Here is a 27,907-nt window from a genome sequence, read left to right on the forward strand (position 1 = left end):
CTTTTGAATTTCCTGAACATCTATGGGAATACAGTAACATATTCCAGATAAGGCCAAGTATTATTGGCAACAAACAAAAGTTTGTCAACAGTGTATGGAACAATACCATCTCCAGTATTCAGCTGTATGACTCGTATTGTTTAGTTAGGCAAGCACAATTACATGCCAAAGACCATGCGTACTGTCCTTTGTGAAGAGTGCTGTCTGATTCCAACATCTTATCACTGAAATTTTTCTCTCATTGCACACAAAATAGCATACATAGCTGAACAAGAATGTCTCCCGACTCATTGTAATCAGCTCATAGCCAGAGATAAGAAGTTGGGTGTATGAACTTTGTGTTATCAAATGTACTTCTCGCCATAAAGCAATCTTCTGGAAACAGCATACCAGGTGGCTCTTCTCATTTCTTTCTACACCCATTTTCTTTGTATCTTGCTAATTTCACTCATCTAAAATGTAACCCACATTATGGTGAATGGGAATTACTGTGCAAAAATATTAGCCCACTGCCACGTCATAGAGAGATATCAGGAGACTGCTCAGAGATTCCCAGCAATACAGAGACCCCCTCCCACAAACTTTTACATCAAAGGCCTGTGGTGCTTGAGGGTCACAATTAGAGTCAAAGATGAGAAAAAAATGTAAAATGTCTTTACAAATATTTTGCATTGCTATTACAAGCAGTCATAACTGGCTATGCTGTGCCAAAAAGAGAAAATAAATATTTGCTCAAGACCAGTAAACTAATTTAAATAAACTTAGTGGAATATTAAACAGAGCCATGAATAACAGTAAATTGGAGCTAAACTTCTCCAATGTGTTTTAGGAGCAAATGAGTGTCAATAGACAGCACAGAATGTTGATCAGCGCTCGCATGCTAACAAACTTTAGTATGATCACTCATCCACGTACAGAGTGGCATGCATTGGCAGCACATCCTCCTGTTTATACGGGAAGATGTGCTGCTGATGAGTGAGCATTTTTACGCCAACATAAAAGATCAGAGCAGCTGTCAAACAAGCAATATGCGCTGTTGTATGTGCCTGAAAACGATAAATATACTTCCAGGTAATTTGATTCTCCTGAACCCATGACAGCACCATGCAGAGGGAGGTTCGCCACCCTACTACTGTACAGGCAAATAAAGCTAGCCCAGGGCTAATAAAACCTACGTCCTCCTTCAGTGTATTCCATAGCAGTCAAGAGGAGCAATAGTTAGTAGAGAAAACGGGACAGCGCTCCGGAAAATGGACCAATGGATGAGATAGATGTATTACTCACTGGAGTGTATAGGTAAAACAAATAGAATTGAACCCCTGTAGATATTTATTCCAGAAGGCACTGTAATAACCAGAATGTGAAGGCTTGCTTCCTGTCACTTTGGACATCCAGTACACAGGAGAAGAGCGTTGCACCAAGATCCGGTATACCATATGTAGAACTGGACAAAAATTAAAAAACACAACTGTGTAACGCTCAGGAAGGAGACCAGTAAAGGGTGGCTTGCAATAAGAATCAACAAATAAATTCCACTTATTTCACAGAGGGAAAAAGCACCTCAAAGCACCCCTCACTCCAAATTTACTTGTCACAAATACATGTGCACAGGCTCACATCAATAGAAATGGGTAGTTTGGGATACTTTGGTCAATCAAGATTGTAGTCACAGCATAGAGGCCTGTGGATATCTGTATTTGTGACAAGCAAACTTGGAGTGAGGGGGTGCTTTGAGAGTTAGTCTGCCCGCTCAGTGAGATCAGTGGAACTAATTTGCTGATTCGTATTGCTTGCCACCCTTTACTGGTCTCCTTCCTGAGCGATACACATTTTAGATTCAGAGGTGCGGTACAAGAATATCTGTATATATCCCAAAATATTAAGTTATTATATGTTTTTAAATATAGCAAAACAATACCAGGTATAGTAACATAAGAATGTGGGACATATGAATATTTATGTACCGCTCCTCTGGAATACAATGAGGGGCGAAGTGGGTGTTCCCTTTTTATTTGCTCTGGGCTGTTTCTGTCCAGTGGTAGGGCGGAGACCTTCTCTTTGCATCTTGCTACCATGAGTCTTGGGAAAAGACTATTAATATGATCATTCGGGCACATATGGTTCCATTATTGTTGACAGCACACGGCTATTTACATAGGGACATAGGGACAAATGACTTTTGGTGCCATATAAAGGATGTGATCACCCAATCATTTGCCCAGTGAAAGTCCCTTAAAGGAGTTATCCAAATCTTTCCTGAAATTGCACCACTCCGTTCTATCAGCCATGTCTGAACTCCGTTTATTTAAAGAATGATGAGCTGCAATATCAGGCACAGCCCATGTGGACAAGAGTGCCACTGTTGACTCTTTCTACTTCTGGACAATCCCTTTAAGTTATGTACTCTGCCTTCTATAGCTTGTTAGCAGTTTCTGCTAACATGGAAGGGTTTAGTGTGGTTTAGTGCTGCTGGTCTTCTGTTGCAAAGAGGCATCCAGCTGCAGAAGAAGCCTTCGCCCACTGCTCTTACTGCCATAGCCACAGACAGGGACGCATACAACATTTATGTATTATTCATACTTTTGATTGAAAGATGAAACAAGATAGGATCAAAAGGAGATAAGGAGATTAAACCGAGAATTGCTAGGATTTCTTTTGTGACAAGAATTTAAATCAGTGGCTGAATTATAGCAATTGAGATGATGCCGAGAAAATAGCATTATAATAATTGCTGCTCTAGTGATCTCTTTGTAACACTTTTCAAGGCCTTGGAAAAATTCCAAAAATTTCACAGAAGAGTTAAATACATAATGTTCCACACAATAAACTACATTTTCATCTTATTGTTATAGGCGGACTATGATTATTATCTGTGTTAACAGGCCAGGCTGAGTTATTGTACAGGTACTTGGCCAGATGAGGAAATGGTGAATAATCTGAAGAGGTCAACTGAAACATAACCGAGTTTCTTGGAATGCAGGAACATCTGAAGTCATAGCTTGCAATTATCATCGTGGTTGTAGTTCAAATACAGGTACAGATCATAAATTAGGATTACGAATTCTCTGTTAATTCTTGTTTTATAGAACATGTACCTGGAGAGAAGAATATTGCAGTTCTGCGCCCTCCTTCCATCTATCACTGAAAGTTCTTTCACCTTCTTTGAACCGAGTGTGCCTTCATTGGAATCAGGCTCTTTCTGAAAATTGACAAAGCAACTGTGTTAATAATGGTACACACTACATAGAGCATAAAAGACCACTAATCCAAAAATACATCTACTCGAAATGTTATGTTGGAGAAGCCCTAGAGAAATCGTATACTCTGCAATAAAATGATGGATAACGAATAATAATCTAACCAGTTCTTATGAAATGACTACCGTGAAAGCTCTGATATTAGTCTGTGTGTATGGAACAGACCAATCTATTGGATTTTCTACAATTCAGTCAATGCTGTATATATTAATGCTACAAAATCAAGGGAAATGGAATTTACATCTAAAATTATAATGAGGCAATGCAAAAAAGTTCTCAAAAAAGGAGTTTGATGGCAAATCAATGGGATAATGCCACCAAGGTCAGATTGGCAGGGACCGACAAACGTGACCCCTGCCAATTGCTAAAACAATGTGGCAGCAGCAGTAAAGAGGCACCATGCCATTGCAATTGTTTTGCTTTGTTCGGAAGCCAATTATTATAGTCAATGCCTGAACATGCTCTAGTCTGAGGAAAAAAACAAGCAAAGCTGACAGAAGATGAAGTAGCATCGTGCTGTTCTTGCTCCTAGGCCACTCCGATGATCTAGCGAATAGTGGCAGTCACTATGTCTAACCACCACTGACAGGATATTGGTGACGTATCCCGATTCTATTCCCCAATGTGTATTCTGAGACCCCTTAAAGAATATGTTTTTCGAAAAAACTGGAATTAGTACATTAAAAATACTTATACATTTCTGTGATTATTTTTAAATTTTAAGTTTAGTGGTCATAAAGAAAAAAAAAAAAGAATTCCATGTTAATTTCCTAAAAAATCTGTTACTGTATTTTCACTCCAAACCAGCACAAGTGAATTATGTAGGAAACGATCAGAGTTTATGCCCTTTTGTCCAAGCAGTTTCCTGGTCTTCTGTTGAATCTCACCAGGACAAAAAGATTAATGGGTTATTCAGACCGCATATACTTATGGCACATGCAGAGTATACAACAAACACGTCTGATAGGTGGGGCCCCAGGGTCTGGGGAACAAGGTTATTTGTCATCCGTGGTGCCCAGCAGCAAAATGCACAGGCAGGGGAGAGTTGGCCACGCATGTCCAGAGGATTCTTCATTACAGCTTACACTATCCTACCAAAAGTAACTGGACACTTGAGCAGGAAACAAAAGTAGTATTTATTTCCATATGGTAATACTTAGTGGGGTTCACTTGTCCCTAATGACATTGGATATTCTCTGAGACATACTTTCTACTAACGTCTGTTACACTTCAGCTGGTATTTCCCTCCATTCATCCTGCAAAATGTCTGGCAAGTTCTCTCAAAGAAGATACATCGACCCATCTAAAATGGTGCAAGAAGCATAGTTATTGGAAAGTTAAGCAATAGAAGAACCTTCTATAGAGTGGCAAATCACCATACTCAATCTTCAAATCAGATGGATGTACCTGGACATGGAGGATGCCTTGGAGACACCTTTTACCTGAGTGTGTTGTGCCAACAGTAAGCCCTAGTAGTGGCATGAGGGACAACAACAGCTCAGTGATATGTTCAGGACATTCTACAGCCACATGTGTTCCTCTCATGCCGGCATCCAAGAGACATTTTCCAGCAGGATAATGCTTGGCTGCACACACAAGAGTATTACAAGAATGCCTCCACAATACTGCCACAATTCCGTGGCTGCCCGATCACCAGATTCATTACCAATAGAACATGTATGGGACCAACTGGGACATAAACGTCAACAGCCTGCGAGTTTGGACAAATTAGAGGCTCAGTTACAGCAAATCTGGACCGATATGCTACAGGGTACCATACAGAACCTGTATGCCTCCATGCCTGCCCGTATCACATGTTGTATCCAAGCTAGAGGTGACCCAACAGGGTACTAGAGCCTCCATGCCGTCCCGTATCACATCTTGTATCCAAGCTAGAGGTGGCCCAACAGGGTACTAGAACCTCCATGCCTGCACGTATCACATCTTGTATCCAAGCTAGAGGTGGTACAAAAGGGTACTAGAGCATTCATGCGTGCCCGTATCACATCTTGTATCCAAGCTAGAGGCAGTACAACAGGGTACTAGAGTCTCCATGCCCGCCCATATCACATCTTGTATCAAAGCTAGAGGTGGTACAACAGGGTACTAGAATCTCCATGCCTGCCTGTATCACCTCTTTTATCCAAACTAGAGGCGGTACAAATGGATACTAGAGCCTTCATGCCCACCCGTATCACATCTAGTATCCAAGCTAGAGGCGGTACATCAGGGTACAAGAGCCTCCATGCCCGCTCGCATCACATCTTTCATCCAAGCTAAAGGCGGTACAACAGGGTACTAGAGCCTCCATGCCTGCTGTTATCACCCCTTGTATCCAAGCTAGAGGCAACCCAACAGGGTAATAGAACCTCCATGCCCGCCCATATCACATCTTGTAACCAAGCTCGAGGCGGTACAACAGGGTACTAGAGCCTCCATGCCCGCCGTTATCACCTCTTGTATCCAAGCTAGAGGCGACCCAACAGGGTAATAGAACCTCCATGCCTGCCCATATCACATCTTGTATCCAAGCTAGAGGACAGGGTACTAAAGCCTCCCTTTGAGGGGTCAGTTTTCTGCAATACATGATTCTTTTGCTCTGATATTGTAATCAATTATACCAATGTTACAATCCCACAGAGAAAATTTCATTTGATTACAACAACTCCTGCCAGGGCCTTGACATTTTTTGACAATGATTATAAATATGGCATCATTGTAATTGTACTGACCCACAGAAAAAAACAATTATGTCCTTTTTGCCATAGTGTGTATGGTGTAAAAACAAACCCCAGATGGCAAATAGCATTTTTTCCGATTTAAAAATGTTTTTCAGTACATTATTTGGTACATTAAACAGTGCCATTGAAAAATACAACTTATCCTGCAAAAAACAAGCCCTCAGTTACATTGACCGGAAAATGCAAAACAAAAAGAAGAGGGCTGCTTCTTACAGAGGACGGCGGAGGTCCCGTTATGGTCTGGGGATGTTTTACATGGCATGGTTCCGGTCTGTTAGTTGTAGTGGCAAGAGCCATGAACATGGAGGTGAACCCTGACATTCTAGAATAATGTGCTGCTGATAATGTGGTAATACTCTGGGAATGGTCAGTAATACTTCCAACAGGACAACGTCCTTTGTCACAAATCCAACACTGTTTTATGCTGGTTTGAGGATATGAATGTTCCACAATTGGACTGCCCCAACCTGAACCCTTCTGAACATCTTTGGGATGAACTGAAATGTCAGGTCAGGAAATATGAACAGCGCCCATCTCTGAGAGAACTCTCAGATGTTTGTAGGATGAATGCAGGGAATTACAAAGTGAAGAATAACAGACAGTAGAAAGTATGTCATGGAGAGTAACCGATGTCTCACTAATTTTAACATATGTAAAGAAATACTACTTTTTATTCTTGCTCAGGTATCCAATTATTTTTGATAAGATAGTGTATAGAGTTATGGAAACAGCTAACTCTCCCCAGTTTGTCCTCTTTGTTTCACAGTTTGTAAATATTTTATCTAATTTTTGTTTTTTTTGCCTATTTTTTAAGCTTACGGCTTCTGCAAAAAGGGCAAATAGTTTATCCATAGCAGTTATCAGCTGCTGTGAGGCCACAAGAGCAAGAACCCTATTCTTTTTTTTCAGGGAAAGACAAGCCGATAGAGTTTTGCTGTCTAGCTAGACTATGTGGGTTTTCCTTGTGTAGTAAATCTTCCATATTCATCAATTTCTATCATTTGATTGTTGCTTACATTAAAGTAGTTATGCTGCGGTTCGTATTACTACACTTCAATTCAGACTTTGCTATGGGGCCCTACAAATTCTAGATCTGCAAAATAGGTTGGAAATATGTAAATGAATAATCCTCTATAGACTGCAGACACTACTGAAGCCATGGCCACCCCATGTCAGACCGCTGAGTGAGGCAAACTAGAATCAAAAATTGGATGTTAAACTGTGTTAAAAGTGCATTATTAGCATTGTTAGGAATACAAATGCCTACTAAAATTAAGAGTACTGTACCATAGAACTAAAGGTCTCTCTTCTTGAGAGTGCCTGTGTGTGCAAAATAAAGTCTCTTAAAACATGATAAGGAAACTTCTTCTGTACAACTTCTTTTGGACAATATTTATGTTGGATTGTGCATAAAGAACATTAAAAAGAAGATGTCTGCACATTGCCACTGACCAGCCACTTATTTCTGTCATCATGTCTAGCTGCGCACACAAGATAAGAAATTCCAGGCAGGCATTTCATGAAAGTCATGGCTGATATAGGGGAAATATCTGATGCCAATAGTTCATATAAATCAAAACTGAAAGCCAAAATTAAAATTAATAGGAAAAAAAAGGATAATAAAATTCAACAAGGACTGATGTCCTAACACAAGACGACAGCTGGATCCACAAGCAACAGACTTATGAGACCTTATCATTATATACCATGAACGAAGACTGGACACAAAGTGTCAGCTGTGTATTCTGTTCTAAACCGGTCAATTACCATTCAAATCAGTGTATGTAACTGGTGCTCCTTTAATCTCAACCACCGCTACATTCTTGCAGTCAGTATCATGTGGCAGGACTGGTAGCAGCAGCGGACTCACCTGCTTGATGCCATTGTTCATGGAGAAATCCTGTAGCCAAATCAGCCGCCAAGCATTGGGAAGAAAGGCAATCATTGCACGCAATTCGACGGTGGCAGCAAATTAAGAGACAGGAGATAGAAAGTGCCAAAGCAGATCAGCAACAGGTAGTATTTTTTTTAAGCAAGATGCTTGCAGCAAAAGAGTCATTGGGTAAAAAGACAAATATCAGTGAAATCAATATATTGTGAAAACTAACTATCATGAAAAAAGTAATCTACAAACTTCATAGACCTTGAGGTAATTCTAAAAACATCATGCATGGATAGAGGGTGGTGATCCTAAATCTGCTGCATTACTAGAAATACCGGACACACAACAGAGTAAGCATTAGCCATGCTGATTAACTGGTGCAATATACAGCATTCATTGTATAAGCCTAAGGCCTCATGCAAAAGGCACAGCTCTATACTATTGGCCATAGTTCTCCAACTGTTACCATACAATACTATTAGATTACATGCTTTTAGATAAGAATGATTTCATAATATAGCATGTCGCATTTTCTGTATGAATCCCCACAATAAAAGCCTCTGCGTGAATTGTGAGGTCTACAGAAAATACAGTATGGGTGCCATAGGACAGCTCCATATTGTACAAATCAGTAATACGGTAGTACAGATGTAGCAAAGTTTAACTTGAGACTTACCACTGTGTCAAAGATTGTTTGCTCTTTCAATAGCTTTTCAATTGCCTTTTCTTCTGACAAAATAATAGCTTTGCAAGTGCTTGAGATTAGATAACTCCTTGCAGAATCAACATTAAGTTAAACTTTGCAGCATCTATACTCACTAGTATATACTGTGTAATAGCAAGTTATACGGTACATATAAAATAGATCTGTATCCACCAATGGCATATATCTCACTAGGTAGCATGCTTTTCTGTAGGTTATAGGGTATATCCACACATACCGGAAATGCTGTAGAACTGCACACGGAAAATCCTCAATGGATTAAAGAACTGGATACATGGATGAGGTTTGAACAGATCATCTACAATCAGCGAATGGAATTTTTCCGCACAGATATTGAGCTGCAGTTCGCATTTTCCCTACAGATTTCGCCCCTTTCAAGGTAGAGGGGTGAAATTGGTAGCATATTGCAACATATGTAAATTTTGCTGTGGATTCACCATGGATTTGTGTGAATATTCGCCTGCGGATATGCAGTAGATTTTTCTATCATATGTGGACGCACCCATAAAACCCTGGCTTTGAATATCCCTGATTCAGTGCTTTACATTATGGATTACTTTACTCATTCCATTACACAAACCTCAATATGAGATTATGTTTATTGATTATGAACTTGTGAAGTGAGTCTACCTGTGGTCTTTGGTATGCGGAGAAGGTTCGTTCAATGTCTTCTAGATCCAATATTTTGAACACCTTGGTGTCATCAATATCAACCCAAAGAGTTCCTTCCAGTTTGTTCTAGATAAGAAAAAAAATGAAATACATACTTTTTTAGTAAGCTATATGAATACTAGAAATGATTAATCTTAAATCCAGCAGGAAAAGGCATTCTCTCACCATAGACATTTATGGTATATGTAGATAAACGTCCGATAGGTGGGGACTCTAGAGGTGGGATAACCCAACTATCGTCAGAACAGGGACCTAAGATAAATTGTGGGCTTATATTTACCCGTGGAATTAAGGGGAAGTATGTAGAGAGGGGGTCTTTACATATAGAAGTACTTGGGATTTTCTTAAATAAGGACATAATGTATGTATAGCATATGACCATTCATATTGACAGTTACTGTAGTAAATTTCAGTAAATAGAGCAAATACCTCTGAAAGTTTATTCCAGTTAAAAGATTTAAGTGGATTGGTTGGCTGAGGAATATTTTTCTTTTTCAGAGTTGAGCCTAAAAGACTAGGAGCTGCAGACATAAATCCTAAACGTGGAGGTCCTGGTGGTGCAGGTGGAGCTCCTGGGGGTGGAGGTGGTGGTGGTGGAGGAGCCATTACACCAAATGGAGGTGGTGGCGGTGGAGGAGGAGGCATCATATTTCCAGGAGGCAAAGGCACTGGACCACCTGGGGCTCCTGGTGGAGGAGGTGGCCCTCCCGGAATAGAAGCACAGATTGCTCGCTGTAAAAGAAGAAAATAAAGATGAACCCTTGGAAAACACCCAAGATCAATCTCATACCAGATTAACAAATATTGCATCTTTAATGGTGAAAATTTCCATTTTTCCAAACGGTCTTAAAAACCTATGTAGAAAGTAGGCCAATGCCACCTAAAACTCAGATGTTTTTATAAGAAACACACTAGCAGCAGGACCAATGAACTACAATACGCCTGAATGGAACATCCAGTGGGTTGGGAACAACTTAGACCCCTGATGTGCCAAGGCAGTGACACAGGATCCCTTAGACTGGTTCAACTTATTTCTTGACCTAAAATAGTTAACCCACTTGGCTTCTGAATGGAAAAGTTTGGTCACCGAGAACAGAGTATGCATTATGGAATTATGACTAAGATGTGTACCTAAAGGCTTCATACAAGCGGCTATATCGGGACCTGTGGTTTGCCAACACACACTTGTCCATTTAGACCTCCACTCTACGATTGTCAAAAAACAAACATTGCAAAGCTTCAGTACACTGAACTATTGCTATTGTATAAAAACGGGGGTAACACTTTAACAACACCCAATATTAATGTTACACACTCTATAACTACAACAGCTATTAATGACAAGTCTAAGGATTTCTTACGCTGTTGAGCTCCTGGATTTGTGCTGTGAGTTCCACCACCTGCTGTTTCACTTGCTTGCACTCACTCGACTCCTTTTCTAGCTTCTCTTTCATCTTGTTCAGAGTCTGCATCATCTCCTCCTTCTCCTGAGTCTTTGCATCGCATTCTCGCTCCTTTTTCTCCAGTTTCTGCTGCAGCTCATGGTGCTCTAGAATGGGATAAAGTGGTACAGGTTGTAGGATCTGTTAATATCCGTTACGATGATGGTCTTGTATACAAGAATAGATGAGTTGTGTTTTAAGGGGAATCAATTAGATGAATTTTAGGTTGGTTTGATGCTGATGTAAAATGGTTTCAGTAGAACTGTGGGAGGTCGGGGGTATTGCGACTGTAATACGGATGGTAAAATACATCCACGTTATAGTTGTCTGAAACTGGTCTAATTAAAAAAAAAATCACAAAAATGCACTTAGTCCGGGCATATGCCATATGATAACTATACACCATGAAGTGCGTGAAAGTCTAAATTTATACAACTTGTGAAATCATTAGTAACCGTGGCGTCGTTACAGAGGTTATAGCAGTTGGCTCATTAATTGCCATAGTGTTACAGCTGCGCCGTCTCTTTATCCCCTCCCTGCACTTACATTAGTGCAGAGAGAAAAACGGAAGTTACAGCAAAGACAACTAGGAGCCTGGAGAGGCTAATAAGCACCGGACCCTAAATATACAGCATTAAAGGGGTTTTGTCAGTCATTTACTAATGGTTACCTATCCTCAATGGAAGTGAAGCCTTTATTACTTTTCCATTTCCCACCCAGATTCGGATGTCTGCCTCCACTGCAATGACAGCAGGCCAGCTGATCAGCAGGGACCCCCACGATCAACTATTAATGACCTGTCCTGAGCATAGATCATCAATAGAAAATGTCTGGAAAATCCCTGTAACCCCACACTGCCCTAGATCACCAGGGATTCTAACATTAGCCCTTTCACTGTGCTAGAGCACCAGGAATATTAACCTTAGCATTAACCTTTTCAGTGGCCTAGTGTCAGCACCTCTGATGATCAAACACCTTTATTGCCATAAAGCACCAGGTATATGGACATTATTCACCTGTACAGCACTACATCTGCATGCTGGATGCTATACAGCCTTGTGGCTACTTTGCAGTTAATTATTAGGGTGCTGTACATGAATACTTATTTGATAAGATTTTTCTATTGCTCGGCTTAGAGGGAACAGCGCCCAGCCTAACTGCCTCGTTCCCTAGCTACAAAGACTTAGAGGAAATATTGCCAGCGAAACCATTGAAAACTATAGGTGGGCTGAGGCTGAAGATATAAGTGCAACGCCCAAGCTAAATTTTTGAACCAGAGCCCATAAGACTTTAGCTACACCCCTGATTCTTATTGGCAGAGCGCGTATATAATATCATAAGGTATAAGGCTGCAGTGCCAATAACGGTGTTATATAATATGATACATAATAATGTGAGAATATAAAAATACAACTACAATTACAGTGGCTGTGCGACGCTTCAGATATGTATCTAGTTATACTAACACTCCTGCATGATATAGAGAACACTTATACTAGTGGATACAATTACATAAAATAAATAGTCCCTGGGAATGCCAAATGGGGAGCAGGATGCCATGTCCTGGTTCTGTGGAGTCTCATGCTGTATTATATGCTCCCTATCTACTGCTCAGCATCTCTGTGAAGGATCATATCATGCAGTCCGATTCCACAGGACCAGAATCCCCCCTTTTACTACTCCTGGGGTTGTAGGACGCTTACAATTACATTCATTACGTATAACTACTGGGCCATCAGTGGAATGCTCCAAACGTAATGAAGTCTGTCCTGGTGATTCTTTTAATTAAAAAAAAAGTGAGAAGAAAAACTTAATTACAGGACATTTTTGTCTACTTTGACACTCGTCATATCTTAGACAGTAGGTCATTGGGATGTAATGTTAATGTCTGTATGGCAGAACCAGTATGGTGCATTTACCTTTTCTCATCTTCTCAGCCTGTTCCTTCCACTGCTTCACTTCATTCTCATTAACCAGCCTGTATGAACAGCAAAATATTGAAGTAACCATAAGGGTCATGCTGGAACACATTTTGCTAAAGCTCAATGTAAGGATGAACAAATAAGGGCTGATTATATAACAGTAGATGAGACCTTTACCCATCCTTGGACCATTTATAGGTCGCCAGTGCTTCTGGGATCAGATTCCTATTTCTATGGGAAAATAAAAGACCCCCCAAAAAGGTAATATGTCTACCTTTCTTGTTGGCCATATTATCAACCCAATCATCCGTAGGTGGAAAATTCACAAGGTTGAGACTATTATAACACCACATCCAAAACTGTATTGCATCTCTAAGCTTCTTAATGAAAAAAGGACCCATCATATCCTCAAACAATTGAAACCGACTGCATAACTTCGCAGCTACCTTTTTCACAGATTCCACTAAGCTTTAATTTTCCTTCTAACCCTTCCACCATAATTCTGCAATCACGCCAATAGTTTCAATATAGGATGCAAGTAAATTGTCAAATGGATGGTCTTTGATCTCCAGTGTCAATGGAACATTATCTTAACCACCGACACTGCTGGCAGAGGTCGCCCACCTGACAATTTACCAGTAATGGGTACCAAAGCTAATGGTACCAATTGCAGGGAAGCGGAGCTGGAAGAGCTGTTCCATAGAGAACGGATGGGTGCTCTTTAAGTAGTTATGTAAGTGCCAATTGATTATCCAAAAAGTAAGGTTACGTTTACATCATGCCTGGGAATTAAGTTCTATGGGATGGCAGTTGCATACATATTCCATTAATTCCTCAAAAAAACATATACTGCATTGACCAATAACACCCGATGGACATCAGTGGTATCAGGGGTTTTTAACACTAGTGTTTTGTTTTCAGCCCCATGTTTACTCATGGGACACGTGGAACACGGTTCAGTTTTCCAGCCCATTGAATGCATTGAAACTGAAGACCTTCAGTTTCAATTCAGTTTAGTATTTTCCGGCTGCAATCGGGTTTTCACACTTTTTTTTAACATTGATGTCAATGGAAAACTGAAGCAAAAGGAAAGCTATCCACTTGTTTCAGTTTTTTCATTTTCATTTTCTTTCCATTTAGTTGCTCCCACAAGGCAACATGCTAGACGGAAATAAAAAACTCTTCGGAGGATTTTCGGTATATGCTGTCCATTAAACCAAATTGTGGCAGGAACCTAGCCTAAAAATGATAGGAAAGACCTAAGTGTGGATGTTACAATACATCAATGGCCATTAGTCTGTCGTTGTAGAAATAGATTCGTGTCTTCCTCAGACAATACTAGGACTATCATGTTTACTTACATTCTAACTACATTTTTGACATTGAAATTTTCCAGAGGAGAAATGTCAGGATCTTGTCCTTTGTCATTTTGGATAACGATTTGCTGAACTATCCGATCCAGGAGGAGCCAGTAATGTACAGTATTGCCACTTCGTTTATCTGGTGAAGGACAAAGATGTTCAATAAATGTTATATTCTCAGGAGGACAGGGATACAACCTTCAGCAGGCCAAGTATCAACAGATAACGTATCGTCTTCTCAGAAGAAAAAAAAACAAGAAAATTGACATCAAGTGTCACTGGGAACGTTCTATAAATAATTATCATGAAGCAAATATGTGAGAGTGAGAACAACGGAGGCGGCCAAGAAGACAGATTTACCAGGAGCTCGTGCCAGAAGTATTACTGTATTTCATTTTTTTTTTAACTCGTGATTTTAAAGACTTTTGATTAGATTGTGTAACCAGAAGACTACTTTATTTAAATCAGATTACTGCATATGCATATATACATACATACATACACACATTATATATATATATATATATATATATCTTTTACACACACACCTTGTCGGCCTTAGTGTTTATTCATATGAGCTTGGAATTCAAAAGCATTGCAGCTAGCGCTGCAGAAAATCGTCTGAACAGATGGTTGTGAGGGTCAGGGACACTCACACGGCCGGAACTGACTAAAAAGCTGCGCAAGAGAGATGGAGGGAGTCCCTGGGAGAACCCCCTTCATCCCTCTCTCAACAGTAAAGGGAAGCCCTACCACAAAGATGAAGGGATTCCACCAGGGCTTGCCTTCATCGCCGGAACTATCATCTCAGCGCGATGCTGGGGTTCCCCTGCAGGGGATATTAAGGGATTCCCCAGCAGCGCGATGCCAGGGTTCCCCTGCAGGGGAGTTGGAGGGATTCTCCGGCTGCTGAGAAACCCCTCCATCTCCAAACAATCCCTTAAATGTGGTTGTCCGGATAGTATACATTTAGAAAAAAAAAAAAGAAAATAGATCCAAATCTGTTAAAACAATAAAAAGCAGGAGTACCTACCCATCCTCTCTCCCAGCGATCAAGTGAAGGTCTCCTGGAATCATGGCTTCCAGTATTTGAGCAGTGATGCCAGGAGAATGGAACCTTACTGGTGCAGCCTCTGATTGGCTGCAGTGGTCAGGTGTTAGAAATTCCAAAAACCACTTGGGAGGACAGCAGGGCTGCAGTGCTGGACAGCCAGGGAAGAGGATGGGTAAGTTTAGCTGGTTTTACTACTTTCACCGATTCAGATCTACTTTTAAAGTTTTGTATAGCACCCAAAAAAAACTATAATTTGTATGGCTTAATTTGGCAAGAACAAGCACCAGCTTTACACGATTGCTCTACAACTAGCTTTACTTGAGCGTCAATTCATTCCCTTCACAGTTCACATACTTACAAGGCATTTGGAGGCAATGATGAAGTATAGACATAAAGTGCGGATAGGATTCTGAGTGTGTTATCCTTTTCCTTATCAGTTCAAACATCTGAGTTGCGCTTTTTGTGTCTATATGAACCTGTACAAATAGGAAACGCGTAAAATGTAAACTGGAGGACATGGCACTTCATATGGCTTTATGAAATAGTCAAGAGCACGACACTCACCAGATCAAATCTTTTGGCAAATTCAAGTTCATCTTCATTTCTCAGCATTTCAAAAAAATCTAAATGCCTTCAAGTAAGAAAAAGGAATAATTAGATGTGGTTTATTTCAGATGTATATTTAGAGTACTCTTTTCAATATTTCTAGATTTCACCAAGTTGAAAAGCAGGTAATGCACAGACACATTGCGTCTGGCGGAGGAGCTCTCCATTCTGGCTCAAGGAGGTGGGGGGTCCACGGCAGAGATGTCTATATGCCTTTTTGTGCAGTAGGAGAGCACAAAACATGTTAACTTCTACTTCTGGTGGCCATCACATCCTACGTTGAGTGACTTGTGGCTAGTCCATGCACGAAAGTGCTTGACTAACACGGTACTAAACTTTTTTCATTTTACTAAAGTGCTAAAACATGTCAAAGGTGTTATCATATTGCTTTAGCTTAAAGACTCTACTACAGAAGCCAATGATTGGGCCTGGATGACTGTTTGCCTGATTATTGGGTTGTGTAACTGCCCCAAATTAGTCGATGAACGAACAAACACTTTTTTTGTTGTCTGTGAGTTGTTCATGCCGAAAAAGAAAGTAGTCATTGCCGTGTGATTAGGGAATAAACAGCCGATAAAGAAAGAAAGCTGAGTCTGAATGCTCCATTTTATGGAGTCACCTTGTTGCTGGCAGATGGGCTCTCACAGTTTGATCAAAATGTGTGTTAAGAAGTCCAACTTTTTCCATAGTATACTTAGCAGAACTGCAATTCATTTTTCATGAATTCACCGTTTCCAGGGACTATCAGTGTACTGTTACACTCTATTTGTGATATGCCACTTTTAAGTAACATGTACCTATATTTATTTCATATTAGATATGCTGTCCATTGTATTAATAAAAAATAAAAAAATGTGGAAAAAAAAAAAAGAAAACAAAGAATCCTAAAAAGGGTACCCATGGATTGATGCTTAGAAGTCTTTTGAACAGGCTTTACAACATAAGAATTAGTCAGATCACTTACCTGTCAAGTGTAGAGTTGTCATGTTCCCGGAGTTTATCAATTACTGGTTGAATTCCTAACATTAGAAATTCGTATCGGAGATGAAGTCGGAAATCTAAACTTTCCTGGAAGCACAAAGATAACACATTTTAGCGACTTTTTGGAATTGGTTTGATGAAACTAAACATTTATTTATTATGATTAAGGTTTACAGCAAGAATTTGATAACATGTAGTCTCCTTACCACACCAGCTCCTTGGCTAAGTACTGCATTAATAAAAGACATGATTGCCGTCTTCAGGCTGACTTCATCGCGATACCTTCCTGTACTCCGATCCAAGTCATTAATTAAAGTCTAATAAAAAAAAATATGGGGAAGATAAGCCGTTAAATCACCCGTGGCATAAAATGTAGAACTCCATAGTTTTCAGCATCATGAAAATATGTTCAGTGCTCTGTGTTAATAAAGTCAGAAGATGTTTATTGCTTCAATGCATCAAAGACACTACATAAAAGGAATACATTTTGAAAATAGTATTGATTAAAAATCCCATTGTGGTGTCTACAGCTCCTATGCAGACCTATTTGTCTCCATGGTAACAGACTACAAACAATGTCCGTGTAGTCTGATACTGCAGTTATATTCCTTCTCATCTGCCCTATTTGTAAGCAAGTACAACTGAAGGATCAGACTACATGGGAATTGTTTTCCATTCCCATACATACATGAGCTGTATACCCAAAATATTAGAATTTGCGCTACTGAAAAGACACTTCATTTTTTTTCTTTAATCTTAAATGCTTTGAAGCAACATAAAAATGGTTTGTACAACTAAACAACTTTTAGCCCTAACTACATGTAATAATTGTTGTAAACTAGAAAGGTTTACCCTATAAAAACCACAATGGTTTATGGGAAAATTTGAAGCTCTTTTACCAATTTAGAGCATTCTCTCTGTACTTTATACACAACCCCTTGGGTTTCTCATCAAATAAACTAAATACACACACACACACACACACACACACACGCACACGCAAAACACTCAGGCCGCCTTCACACAGCCGAGAAAATCGTGCGAGATTTGTGCGCTGCGAGATGCACAAATCTCGCACAAATATGAACCCCATTCTTTAGACTAGGGTCATACACATGAGCGATTTTTTCCAGCATTGCACCGTCCTATCGTTGCGTGTGCTCTTGCCTCACATCTCCCATTGTTTTCAATTGTGTCAGCAGCAGCATCGCACCACGTGCAAGGTACACGCGAGTGCGATGTGATGCAAGCCATTGAAAACAATGGGAGACAGTCAGCCATGACTATCAGCTGCGGCAAAGGATTGCTACTTCCCCGAAGTGATGCAAGGTGGTTTTGATTAAAAAACGCCTTGTAATCCGGGGGGAAATCACATGTTGGCGAACGGGATATTGGGCCGTGAGTCACAGCCCGATATCGCACTTGCCCGTGTGACATTCGCTTCAAGGTACCAATAATCTAGATGTAGAGAACATCAGTTTTACAATACATTAGTAGATCTTTTCTGCTACATCTGTGTTTCCCAAAATCCAGTCCATATGACTTCCCCAACATTCAGGTTTTCAGAATTTCCATAGTATTGCACAGGTGATGTAATTATTTTCAGTGTCTCACATTGCCACACGCATCCTTTCAATAGGATATCCTCAAATCATGACCTGTTGGGGGATCCGTGAGGACTGAAGTTTGGGAAACCCTGTCTGAGATAATAGCTCCAATAATCCACAAAGGAGGTATTAAATTAGAATATCGTTTCAAAATCCCACATTCAAAGCAACGCCTTTTGGAGGTCCCGACCAGAGTCCGTTCTCTAGCCCAAATAATTGTGATTGGGGCCTTATTGTGAGATGGCCAATATCCCGAATACAGACCGGATTAGTCCCCTGCCAACCACCATTGTTTTATAGGAGAGCAGTACAAGTGGGTATAAGTACAAGTCAGTTTCTCATGTCACTATATTATAGGTACAGTATGTTAATTGCTACCATTAAAGTTCTTATAATCATTCTGACTTGCCAAGTATAACATATAGGGAATGTTTCAATTTTTTAAAAGGACAAGCAGGAACACGAGGGCCTGGAGGCTCTCAGGAATTAAGACAATTTAAACAATTAGTTCTTTATGATGTCCTAAGATCAGCTGAATCAAACTGAAATTTGCATGTGATTTTCAGAAAGGACATGTTAATTGACCTCAAAATAAACAGATATCTTATCTTAGGTTTACAAGGTCTGGTCCCGATAAAGAGAAACAAAGTACTCCTGAAAATTCTGAAGTTATAAGAAACACAGTTCTGTAATCGGAATATAATAAATAAATGGATGAAACCGGTTGAGTGGAGGCTAAACAAATGTGCTTCAATGGAGACCACTAAAGTAAATAAATAAATCTGACGGGCTGTACTGCGCCCACATACACTGCTGAGGTCACTACTTTAGTGGTTATGAACTAACAAGTTGTAAGGTCTTTGGGTCACTGAAGAGCAGTGACATTGATCAAGACGCATGACCTTATTGAGAAATGGTAAAGCATGTCAACAGACAGACATTGTTCCAGATGCCACCGTAAGCCATGATTGGCTGAAAAGTGCATGTTTTTTTTTTTCTTAAGCAGGGGAGGAGAAGAGTGGCAACCAAAACACATGGTGCTGCTTATCCAGGGATAACATTTCGGTCAGACAGGCCAACATAGAAAGTCAGATGTTCCCAGCTATTCCTCACAGGCTCAGAAGGCAAATATTTCATATATCTTTCTTAATATAAAGCGTGAAAAAAATTGTGCAAGTTTGAATTGCGAGACGCACAAAACTCACAGGAAACAGAATCAGTTTTTTCTTCAATGGGTCTGTTGACATGGGCGGTTTTTCTCTAGCAGAGATGTTCCGAGACGGAAAATTCGCAGCATGTTCTACTTTTATGCAAGTCTCCCATGTGACTAGAACATGCAGATGTGTGGTTTCTCGCATATCGCACAGCACAACGACGCAGGGTCAGTGTCTTGTGGAATGACAGTTGTGTCCGAGAATGTTGGGTGCAACTCGCACTCGCCCATGTGAATGTATCCTAAAAAGGAGCCAGATTTATTAAGAGGCACAGGACTCAAATTTTGGCATCTTTTGGCAGTCCATGTGCCAGAAAATCAAATCTAGGCCAATTTGTGCCATAATAGAAACTGGTTTCTGGTGTGAATTATAGTAGATCTGTTGGTCCTCGGGAGGCATCACCCTTCGGCTAAGCCCTGTTTTCTTTTTAAAAAAGTGACTAATACAAAGCAAAAACCAAAAAAGGTCACAAATTATTGTGCAAAAAAATGTGTACACCAAAATTTGACTTTATTATGCCAAGAAACTGGTGCAAGTGCCTTGATTCATTTTCCCCAGAGTGATGGCGGGATATACAAGATCAGGTCTCCATGGTTGTTACGTTCCTAGAGACTATTGTAGGGGTATTTCCATGGATATTAGTTGATCTAAATGATGATTTCCATTGTAAGAAGAAAAACCAAGCACGCACATAATTTATTGTATGGTGGTAGCATTACCTGGAAGCGCGTCCTCTCACTGGCGTATCTCTGGTAGTGCAACATTGCTTCCAGCACCTTCTTGTGCCCTCCGGGAACCAAGCACACAGCTCCCATTATCTCCAGCACAGCTACTTTAGTTTTGATGTTCTCTGTGGCCAGACTCTGAGCAATCACATTAATGCTCTCTGAATGGGCCAAGACATGAGCCCGCCCCTGAGAGTTATTCATTAGCGCTTTGATGCAGCCAATGAGAGAGGTATGTATTTGGGACTCTGCTATTTCATAGTCCATATTTTTGAGGAAGTTCAATATGCACGTTAAACCATCCATCTCTATGAATCTGGTCACAAACCTAAAAAAATATAGAAAAATAGAATTATTAAGCAATAGAATCCAAACCCCTTTCCATATCCCCCAAAAGGACAAAAAAATAGGACATTACAAGACCTCGAACCTGGTCAATAGAAGAGTCTACCTTAATTTTCCCAACATAGGATGTGCTTATTATTTATCATATTAGTGCACCTAATTCCCTCTACCCCTCCCGCTTTTCTCCTTATGCGTTTTCCCCACTTTTAGGTCTCCCTCCAACTGTTATTTCTGTCTCTGGACTACCCAGATTAACACCATTTCATTATTTTATTATGGGTTAAGTTAATGAAGGAACAAACCGTGTATTTTATATTATGTTTTAAAAGAAATTATATTCGGCAATGTTACTTTGGTCGATTTGCTTAATTTTGTAACCCTCTAACTTTATCCATGTATGTTAAAAGTCTTGAGTTATATGTTCTGACCGTTCTAAAATTTATTAACCAAAACATAGGACATTTTCTAAATAGGACTCCACTCTTCGAATGAGCAGTCATTATGGCAAGTGCCCCATCCTGTTAACCCTCCTGGAAAAAAATTAATCACTGTAATTATGCAAAATGCAAGGCCTGAGAAGGGTGTTGTATGACAGCAGGATTTTCTCTTTGGTGTTCTTTAAGTCAAGCACCGCCCCCGAGGATCTTGCACCAAGTACAACTAAATATAAAATGTTTGCCTAGAGTGTTGCTGTAAACTTTAAAACTTGCCATAAATAGGGGAAAAACAACTGTTATACACCATTCACCCATGTAAGATAGAAGGTTCTTAACTATCATATTGTCTTGAAATGCTTTTACATGGGCTGATAAACCTTTGGATTCCATTGGTCCAGCAAGAATCTGAACGTTGAACGAGAAGTCGTTTACGTCTTGTTTTTCATTCAGTTTCTGCATGCTGAAGACGGAGCACTAAATCGGCTCATGTAAACAGGCAGTTGTTCACTTTTAAATGACTGCCCGCTTACTGTGAATGCAAGCGGGAGGGCCATAAAAGCACAGAAATGATTAGTGCTGGGATGACCTGTCGGGCATCTTGCGCCAGACAAGTTGTCCCGTGTAAAGGCACCTTTCCCTGTACCTGATGTAAATGATAGAGAAGACATATTCTAAGGAAACCCAAATGATTTGCATCATAAAGCCACGATAGTGAAGAACCCTGTTAATCAACACTTGCCACCTACTCTGGCATTGTCTCTTAGGGAAATTAATTGCATTTCCCTATAACCATTCAGGCACATATTACTCATTGTCTCTCTCAAAGGTTAAGGCCCATATTAATGTGGTTACCTAAAGCTCACTAATCTCTAAATGCAACCCTATTCTAACCCTCTAAAGGGATGTAATATTTTGCACTCTCTTACCATAAACCAGTTTTATACCCAACAGACCCATCATTTTGTGAAAAATGATTTCATCCGGTATAAGTGAGCGAAGAAAGAAAGAAAAAAAAAAAAGATGAATTGTACTGACCTCATAGGTTTCGTTCTTAGCGCAGTTTTCAAGCTTTCTATAGTTTTGTTCCTTTCGTCTTCATCTTCCTTTTCCATTGCCAATAATGTTCTTCTCTGCAACATGGGAAATGGGAAAGTTAATTGCTCATTCATTAAGAGTTTAATGGGATCATTAGCAATTTATTGCATCATGGGGGTGTGGAGAAAAAGTAGCAGCGTAAACCAACATATTAACACACACTAAACTTGTAGGACATAATCATTTGTAAGAACCCTAAAACAGGGCATGGATGGAGGCCGATTTTGGAACAGAAGGATGGTACTCTATGCCCGGATAAACCATCTGCTGTAAACAAGAGCAGACAATGATTAATATCATCCGGATTAGCATGAATTTTTATTCACGGAGGGAAAAGAACGTTTAACCCTCAGTAGTGGGAGCAAACTGGGAAGTCATTTCAAGTTGTTGAAAGCGTATTTGATTTGCAGGGGGAAAAAAAAGGGGGTCAACATTAGATTACTATACTCCCAACAGCAGGTGATAACCCTTTACCATACTTAAAGTTAACCTACATCTTTGTATCCACATTAAGGCGCTTGTCACATCACCACAACCCCCTTTTAAACTGAAACTGACCCGGTAGAGGAAATGTCTCTACTACTATCCTACCAAAAGTATTTGGGCACCCCTATCCATCATGGAGTGCAATGTACAGTTGAGTAATGGAAGAACGTTCTATGAAATGACTAATTATATTACTCCATCGTCACATCAGATGGACGTACCTGGGTGTAGAGGAACCGGGGAAACACCTTCTGTCTGAGTGTGTTGTGCTAACAGCTAAAGCATGGCATAGGTTCTGTTATGGTCTAGGGATGCCATGGTGTCAGTCCGTTGGCTGTAATGGCAAGAGCCATGAACACGGAGTTGAACCTTGTCATTGTAGACAATAATATGCTGATGATAATGTGGTAATACTCTGGAAATGATCAGCAATACTTCCAACTAGACAACAAGCCTTGTCACAAATCCAACATTGTTTTAGGTTGGTTTGAGAATATGGATGTTCCACAACTACACTGGCCTACAAAGTATTAACATATGTAAACAAATACTACTTATAATTCTTGCTCAAGTGTTCAATTACTTTTGGTAAGATGGTTTATTACAAGTCAAATTTGAGGGTGTCCAAGATATGTACAGCTCTCCTTAAGGGCTCATGCCCACGTCTGTGACGGGCTCCGCAAGCAGAATACCACAGCGGGGTCAGTCACGGCGCCACCCCCCCCCCTACCCAAAGACCCCATACTCACCTCCGGATCCGCAGTGCAGCTCCCGCATGACGCCCCGGCAGTGTCATATGACGCGGCCGGCGGTGGGCAGGGCGCACATTCATGCTATACTTCCGCTGTGCTACAGCGGAAGTATAGCATGATGGCTGGCTTTCATTGACTACAATGGAAGCAGTCCGCGCATATTCCCGCAGCAAATATGACATGCTGCGGGTTTTCTCATGCTGCGGAATTCCGCAATGGAATTTCGCAGCGTGAACATCGAGCTATTAGGTTCAAAAGAACCTAATAGCTGCGGTGAAACGCTGCAGATTTCCACCGCGTTTCACGTGGCGGAAATCCGGCCGTGGGCATTAGCCCTAAGAAGTTCATATATTCTATCAGGACACAGAATTGCCTAATAATTCCCTGGGGTATGTTTTGTTGCAGAATTGGCAGTATATTTCCAAATAACTAATTTACAACATCTTAGGCATTTTCTTCAAAGGTATTAACATTGTTGACCATTCCTTATAATTGGCCTTCAATGTTTCATCCATGGGTGACCCCCACCAATCAGCGCAGCGAATGTGCTCACCACAGAGGTCAGACCTTCATCGATCTAACAGAATGCGCCATTAATGTTTTAAATTCTGGTAAACCACTTTAACAAGTAAGCATATTCAGCCAGAATGGTTTACATCTGAGGGGAAGCAGTTCAGAGCCAAAGGAGCTCGTTCTTATAGAGAATGACAAGACCTCTTCATACAGAGCATTAGCGGCTTTTAGCTCCAGGTCCCACACTAAAGTTATCTTCTGACAGGTCCAGGCAACATGCTTGCATGTCTATAATCAATCAAGGATTACTGTATAACCTTAAAAAAATACAACATTCTTGCATGAAGATCTCCACGTTCACATTGAAGATTATTAATAAAGGAAGGAAATGTCAAATATTTAGTTTCCAAGCCCAGTAAACAAGAGCAAGGCCAAGTTCCTAGAAAGTTAGGCTTAGAAATCCCTTTCATCAACTTTCAATTTACAGACTTCTAATCCTACAAAACAAGCGCGTGCTGAAATACTCGATGTTTGCAATGGTGTTTAGAAAGGAAAAGGCAAACAGAGCAACAGGTCATCGGAGTTTATAAAAATGATTCCAAACATCCAGCCTTCAACAACTGAACGGGATAGAAAGGGGGGAGAGGACGGTTGGGTTAATTCTATTGTATTGTGTGACTTGCCCCATGGTAATACGTGTGGACAGCTGTCAGCAATGGTACAAAGCAACCCTGTGCCCTGCAGGCCTAGACGACTAGTGATGTCATTTATTCCATCACTCCCTTGCAAAATTTAACAAAGACAGCACAGAGGAGGGGCGCTTAATCTCTCTAATACGCAGCTGCTCCATGCGAGTGTATAGACGATCCAGTAGTTGTCCGTCCATTAGCCATGGAGTAGTCAATATATTCCAAGCCCCCGGCGTTGCTTTGTTAGTAATGGAAAATCTTCTTTACACATGAACGGTGCTATTCTTACACTGTATTCCTGTAAATATCTACTAAGTGTTTACAGATTGAACACAACTTGCTTTGTATTTTAAGCTCTACGACAACGTCTGCAAGTTGGGGCTATATAACAACTTCTAGGTGGTGCTTAGAGCAAGTGGGTCATGCAGCTCAACAAGAGGCTTGTGATTTTCTTTCCCAAGTAGCAGAGTTCAAAGGTTAAATGTTGCTCTTCCAAAATGCAACTTGCATTGTGGAATGTGACTGTCACGTGTTAGTATCATCCTAAGTATTACAGGAGCATAGACTATCATGGTATTCTTGTATCTTGTCACCACCGGAAGTGTGGGTGGTGACAAGATACTAGGTGCTTGACAGGAGGGTCACGCCCCCTGTTCCTGATAGGCTGTAATGTAGATGCCTCACAGCAGGTCCTGGCACTCAGCACAGCACAGCGGTGTTTCTGCATCCAAGCACTGTCAATCCCCTAGCTTCCTGGTGGTGACAAGATAAAATACTACCCAACTACAATTAGATAACTATATGCCAAAAGACCATCCTTTTTGCACACAAATATTTGGTATATTGATTAAAAGCTCCTTCACATGTGTGTCTGCCATTTCCTTTTGAATTATGTCTAAATTCTGTTACTCTGCTGCAAAAACAGAACAGCAAACGGAAAAGTGTTTCCATTTTATTTCTTCATTTCAATGGCTTTTCAAACAAAAACAGATTGATTTCTGTTTGATTCTGTTCAGTTTAAAACGGAACAAATAGTGCAGCCAGCAGCGCTGTTCATCCCAGAAAATGAAACCTTACAGGTGAATGCACAAGAGCGGAAATTCCGCGGCGGTATTTTCCGCCCGTGCATGCTGCTATAGGATTGCATGAGTTTATGCAATCCTATGCAGACGACTGCGATTTGACCACGTGAAAACTCGCGTGGTAAACAAAGCGCGGCATCTTCTATATCTGTGCGAGCCTCATAGAGGCCCGTACAGAAACGTCAAGGCTGATGCGCCGGCTCTACTCTGCACATGTGCGGCAGCTGGCACATAGCAGAGCGAAGGAGATGCCAGGAGCAGGTGAGCCGCAGCGGTCACTGCAGTTGCATGGCTCATATCCTGCTGCGAGAATTCTCGCAGCGGGATCCGACCCGGCCGTGTGTAGGAGGCCTAAGAGAATTCAATTAAATGGAAAGAATTTAGTTTTATTTATTTTATTTTTTTTAAACAATTGAAATCAATGGGGAAACAAATGGAAATGCTTATTTAGTAATCGCCTTTATTTACGAGAGTGCATGCATATTACACTGCACTTATTTCTATTCGAATTCCCTTTTTTTGCTCCAAATATAAGACAGATGGAATTGAAATGGAAATGGGAAATACAGGTGTGAACAAGTGCATCTGAAGAAAAGCTACACTGCATGTTAAGGGGGGACATTTGGTGGCACCTTTCAAATGTGCGGTCCTAACGGGATCTGAAATAAGCCTTAGGGCTAGGTCACACGGGGCTATGCAGATCTCAGTTCATGTATTTATGCGCGAAAAGAACCCACATGAAAGCTTGTTCATTTCTTGCGCAAACACGCAGATTTCATGCTTATTTACGGCATATTTAGGCTGCCCCATTTTTTTCAAAGGGCTATTTTGGAGCGTAATACACACCAAAGTAGGGCATGTTGCACAAAAATATGCTTAGCTGAATACCACAATGTAAATCAATGGAGATTCAGCACAGCGTAATACACTGCGCAAATACCATCATGCAAACAAGCCCTTAGATGCACTGGATGAAACACATGGTACCACTCAATGCATTCCTATGATGCCACGACATGTATTATGTGCACTTAATATGGCCATAAGAGGGGAATCTCCTGTTGCACAGATATATTGCAGGGACGAATCTGTATGAGGTCACTATATTAAGCCAAATGGGTTTAAAAGTAAGTAATTCCATCTGAGATATCTCTGGCATGTCCACAATATATTAAAATAATATCTGATAAATGCGTCTCTCACATATGGTACCCGCACCTACCTCCAGAAATGGGGTACCCTGACCCCTATCCAGCCCGACGAGGTAGCTGCAGCCTGCCATATCTAGCCAGGGAATTAATGAACAGGTGGCCATGCATTTGCACGACTCTCTCCATTCACTTCTATGAGAGTCACAAGAAGAGTAGAGCACATCTGCTTGGCTTACTCCCATAGAAGTGAACGGAGAGAGCCACACACAAGCACGCCAACCTCCTCATTCATTCACTGCTCGGATGAGTGAATCAGCCAGTGGTCATCTTAGGAGTACCTTGTTCTGGATGTGGGTACGGGTCCCAGAGGTGGGAGCTGCATCTATCAGACACATAGCATATTTTGTGGATGCCCAACGGGGTAACACCCCTTTAAGCAATTTACTCAAATTGTGTGTGAAAAACCTCAGATTTCCTAAAGCCGAGTGTACAATATTATGTAAGATTTGCATATACTGTACACGTCTTAACCCTTGCAGAGTGCTGGTACTGCATCCTTGAGCATTTCCCTCATATTTTCACACCATATTACTGACTTCATTCTTTCCCAACTTGCAAGAACCACACTTGAGTTGTCAATGTCTGACAGCAGCTATAAAGTTTAGCCATTAAAATCGTATTAAAGTTACATTAAAGGACACGACTTGTTTTACAGTTATAAGTTATAGTACCATGCTATGAGCCGTTCTCTTTAGAAAAAGTTAATGATCTTGTAAAAATATGGAGACACCCCGACTGCCCTTCAGTGATTCAGTGACCTAGAAAATGTAATGAATTCAGCCACATACCATTTTATAATTTGGTGTCTAATCTATTAATTACGCCATTAAGACTTGTTTAATAGGCAAATTACCATTTTCTATAAGTCTTATCAGCTAAGTGTACCCAGCTGTGCAGGATGCGATTACTCGCCCCTGTCGGCTTGCTGATGACCCAACTGAAGTCAGAGGCACATCATCACTTCAATGTAAGGATATAACCACTATCAGTTCATGGGTCGGCCCATTTAGAATGACCAATTAAAATATCAACTGGCAGGCCTGCCTTCATCATGTGAATATTTATTGGTACTGTTAATAACATTTTCATCACATTTTTATTTTACCCTA

The 27,907-nt window shown here is 40.6% G+C and overlaps 1 protein-coding gene across 5 annotated transcripts in view; it reads right to left on the reverse strand.

Annotated features, from left to right (window-relative positions):
- DAAM1 (dishevelled associated activator of morphogenesis 1) overlaps positions 1-27,907 on the reverse strand; it is a 188,686-nt gene that overhangs the window by 50,409 nt on the left and 110,370 nt on the right. For 4 of the 5 annotated variants that reach the window (XM_066608225.1, XM_066608223.1, XM_066608226.1 and 1 more), the window contains 13 exons: positions 22,006-22,100; positions 20,183-20,516; positions 16,849-16,959; positions 16,626-16,729; positions 15,620-15,686; positions 15,414-15,531; positions 14,002-14,140; positions 12,638-12,696; positions 10,638-10,825; positions 9,706-10,008; positions 9,235-9,342; positions 7,869-7,898; positions 3,096-3,199 (listed from right to left, as the gene is read on the reverse strand). In XM_066608225.1, the coding sequence (XP_066464322.1) occupies positions 3,096-3,199; positions 7,869-7,898; positions 9,235-9,342; positions 9,706-10,008; positions 10,638-10,825; positions 12,638-12,696; positions 14,002-14,140; positions 15,414-15,531; positions 15,620-15,686; positions 16,626-16,729; positions 16,849-16,959; positions 20,183-20,516; positions 22,006-22,100 (1,760 nt within the window). The remainder of the gene's footprint in view (positions 1-3,095; positions 3,200-7,868; positions 7,899-9,234; positions 9,343-9,705; positions 10,009-10,637; positions 10,826-12,637; positions 12,697-14,001; positions 14,141-15,413; positions 15,532-15,619; positions 15,687-16,625; positions 16,730-16,848; positions 16,960-20,182; positions 20,517-22,005; positions 22,101-27,907) is intronic. The other variant, XM_066608227.1, reaches the window with a different exon arrangement.

This window comes from Eleutherodactylus coqui, chromosome 6 (assembly GCF_035609145.1).
Source record: "Eleutherodactylus coqui strain aEleCoq1 chromosome 6, aEleCoq1.hap1, whole genome shotgun sequence".
NCBI lineage: Eukaryota > Metazoa > Chordata > Amphibia > Anura > Eleutherodactylidae > Eleutherodactylus > Eleutherodactylus coqui.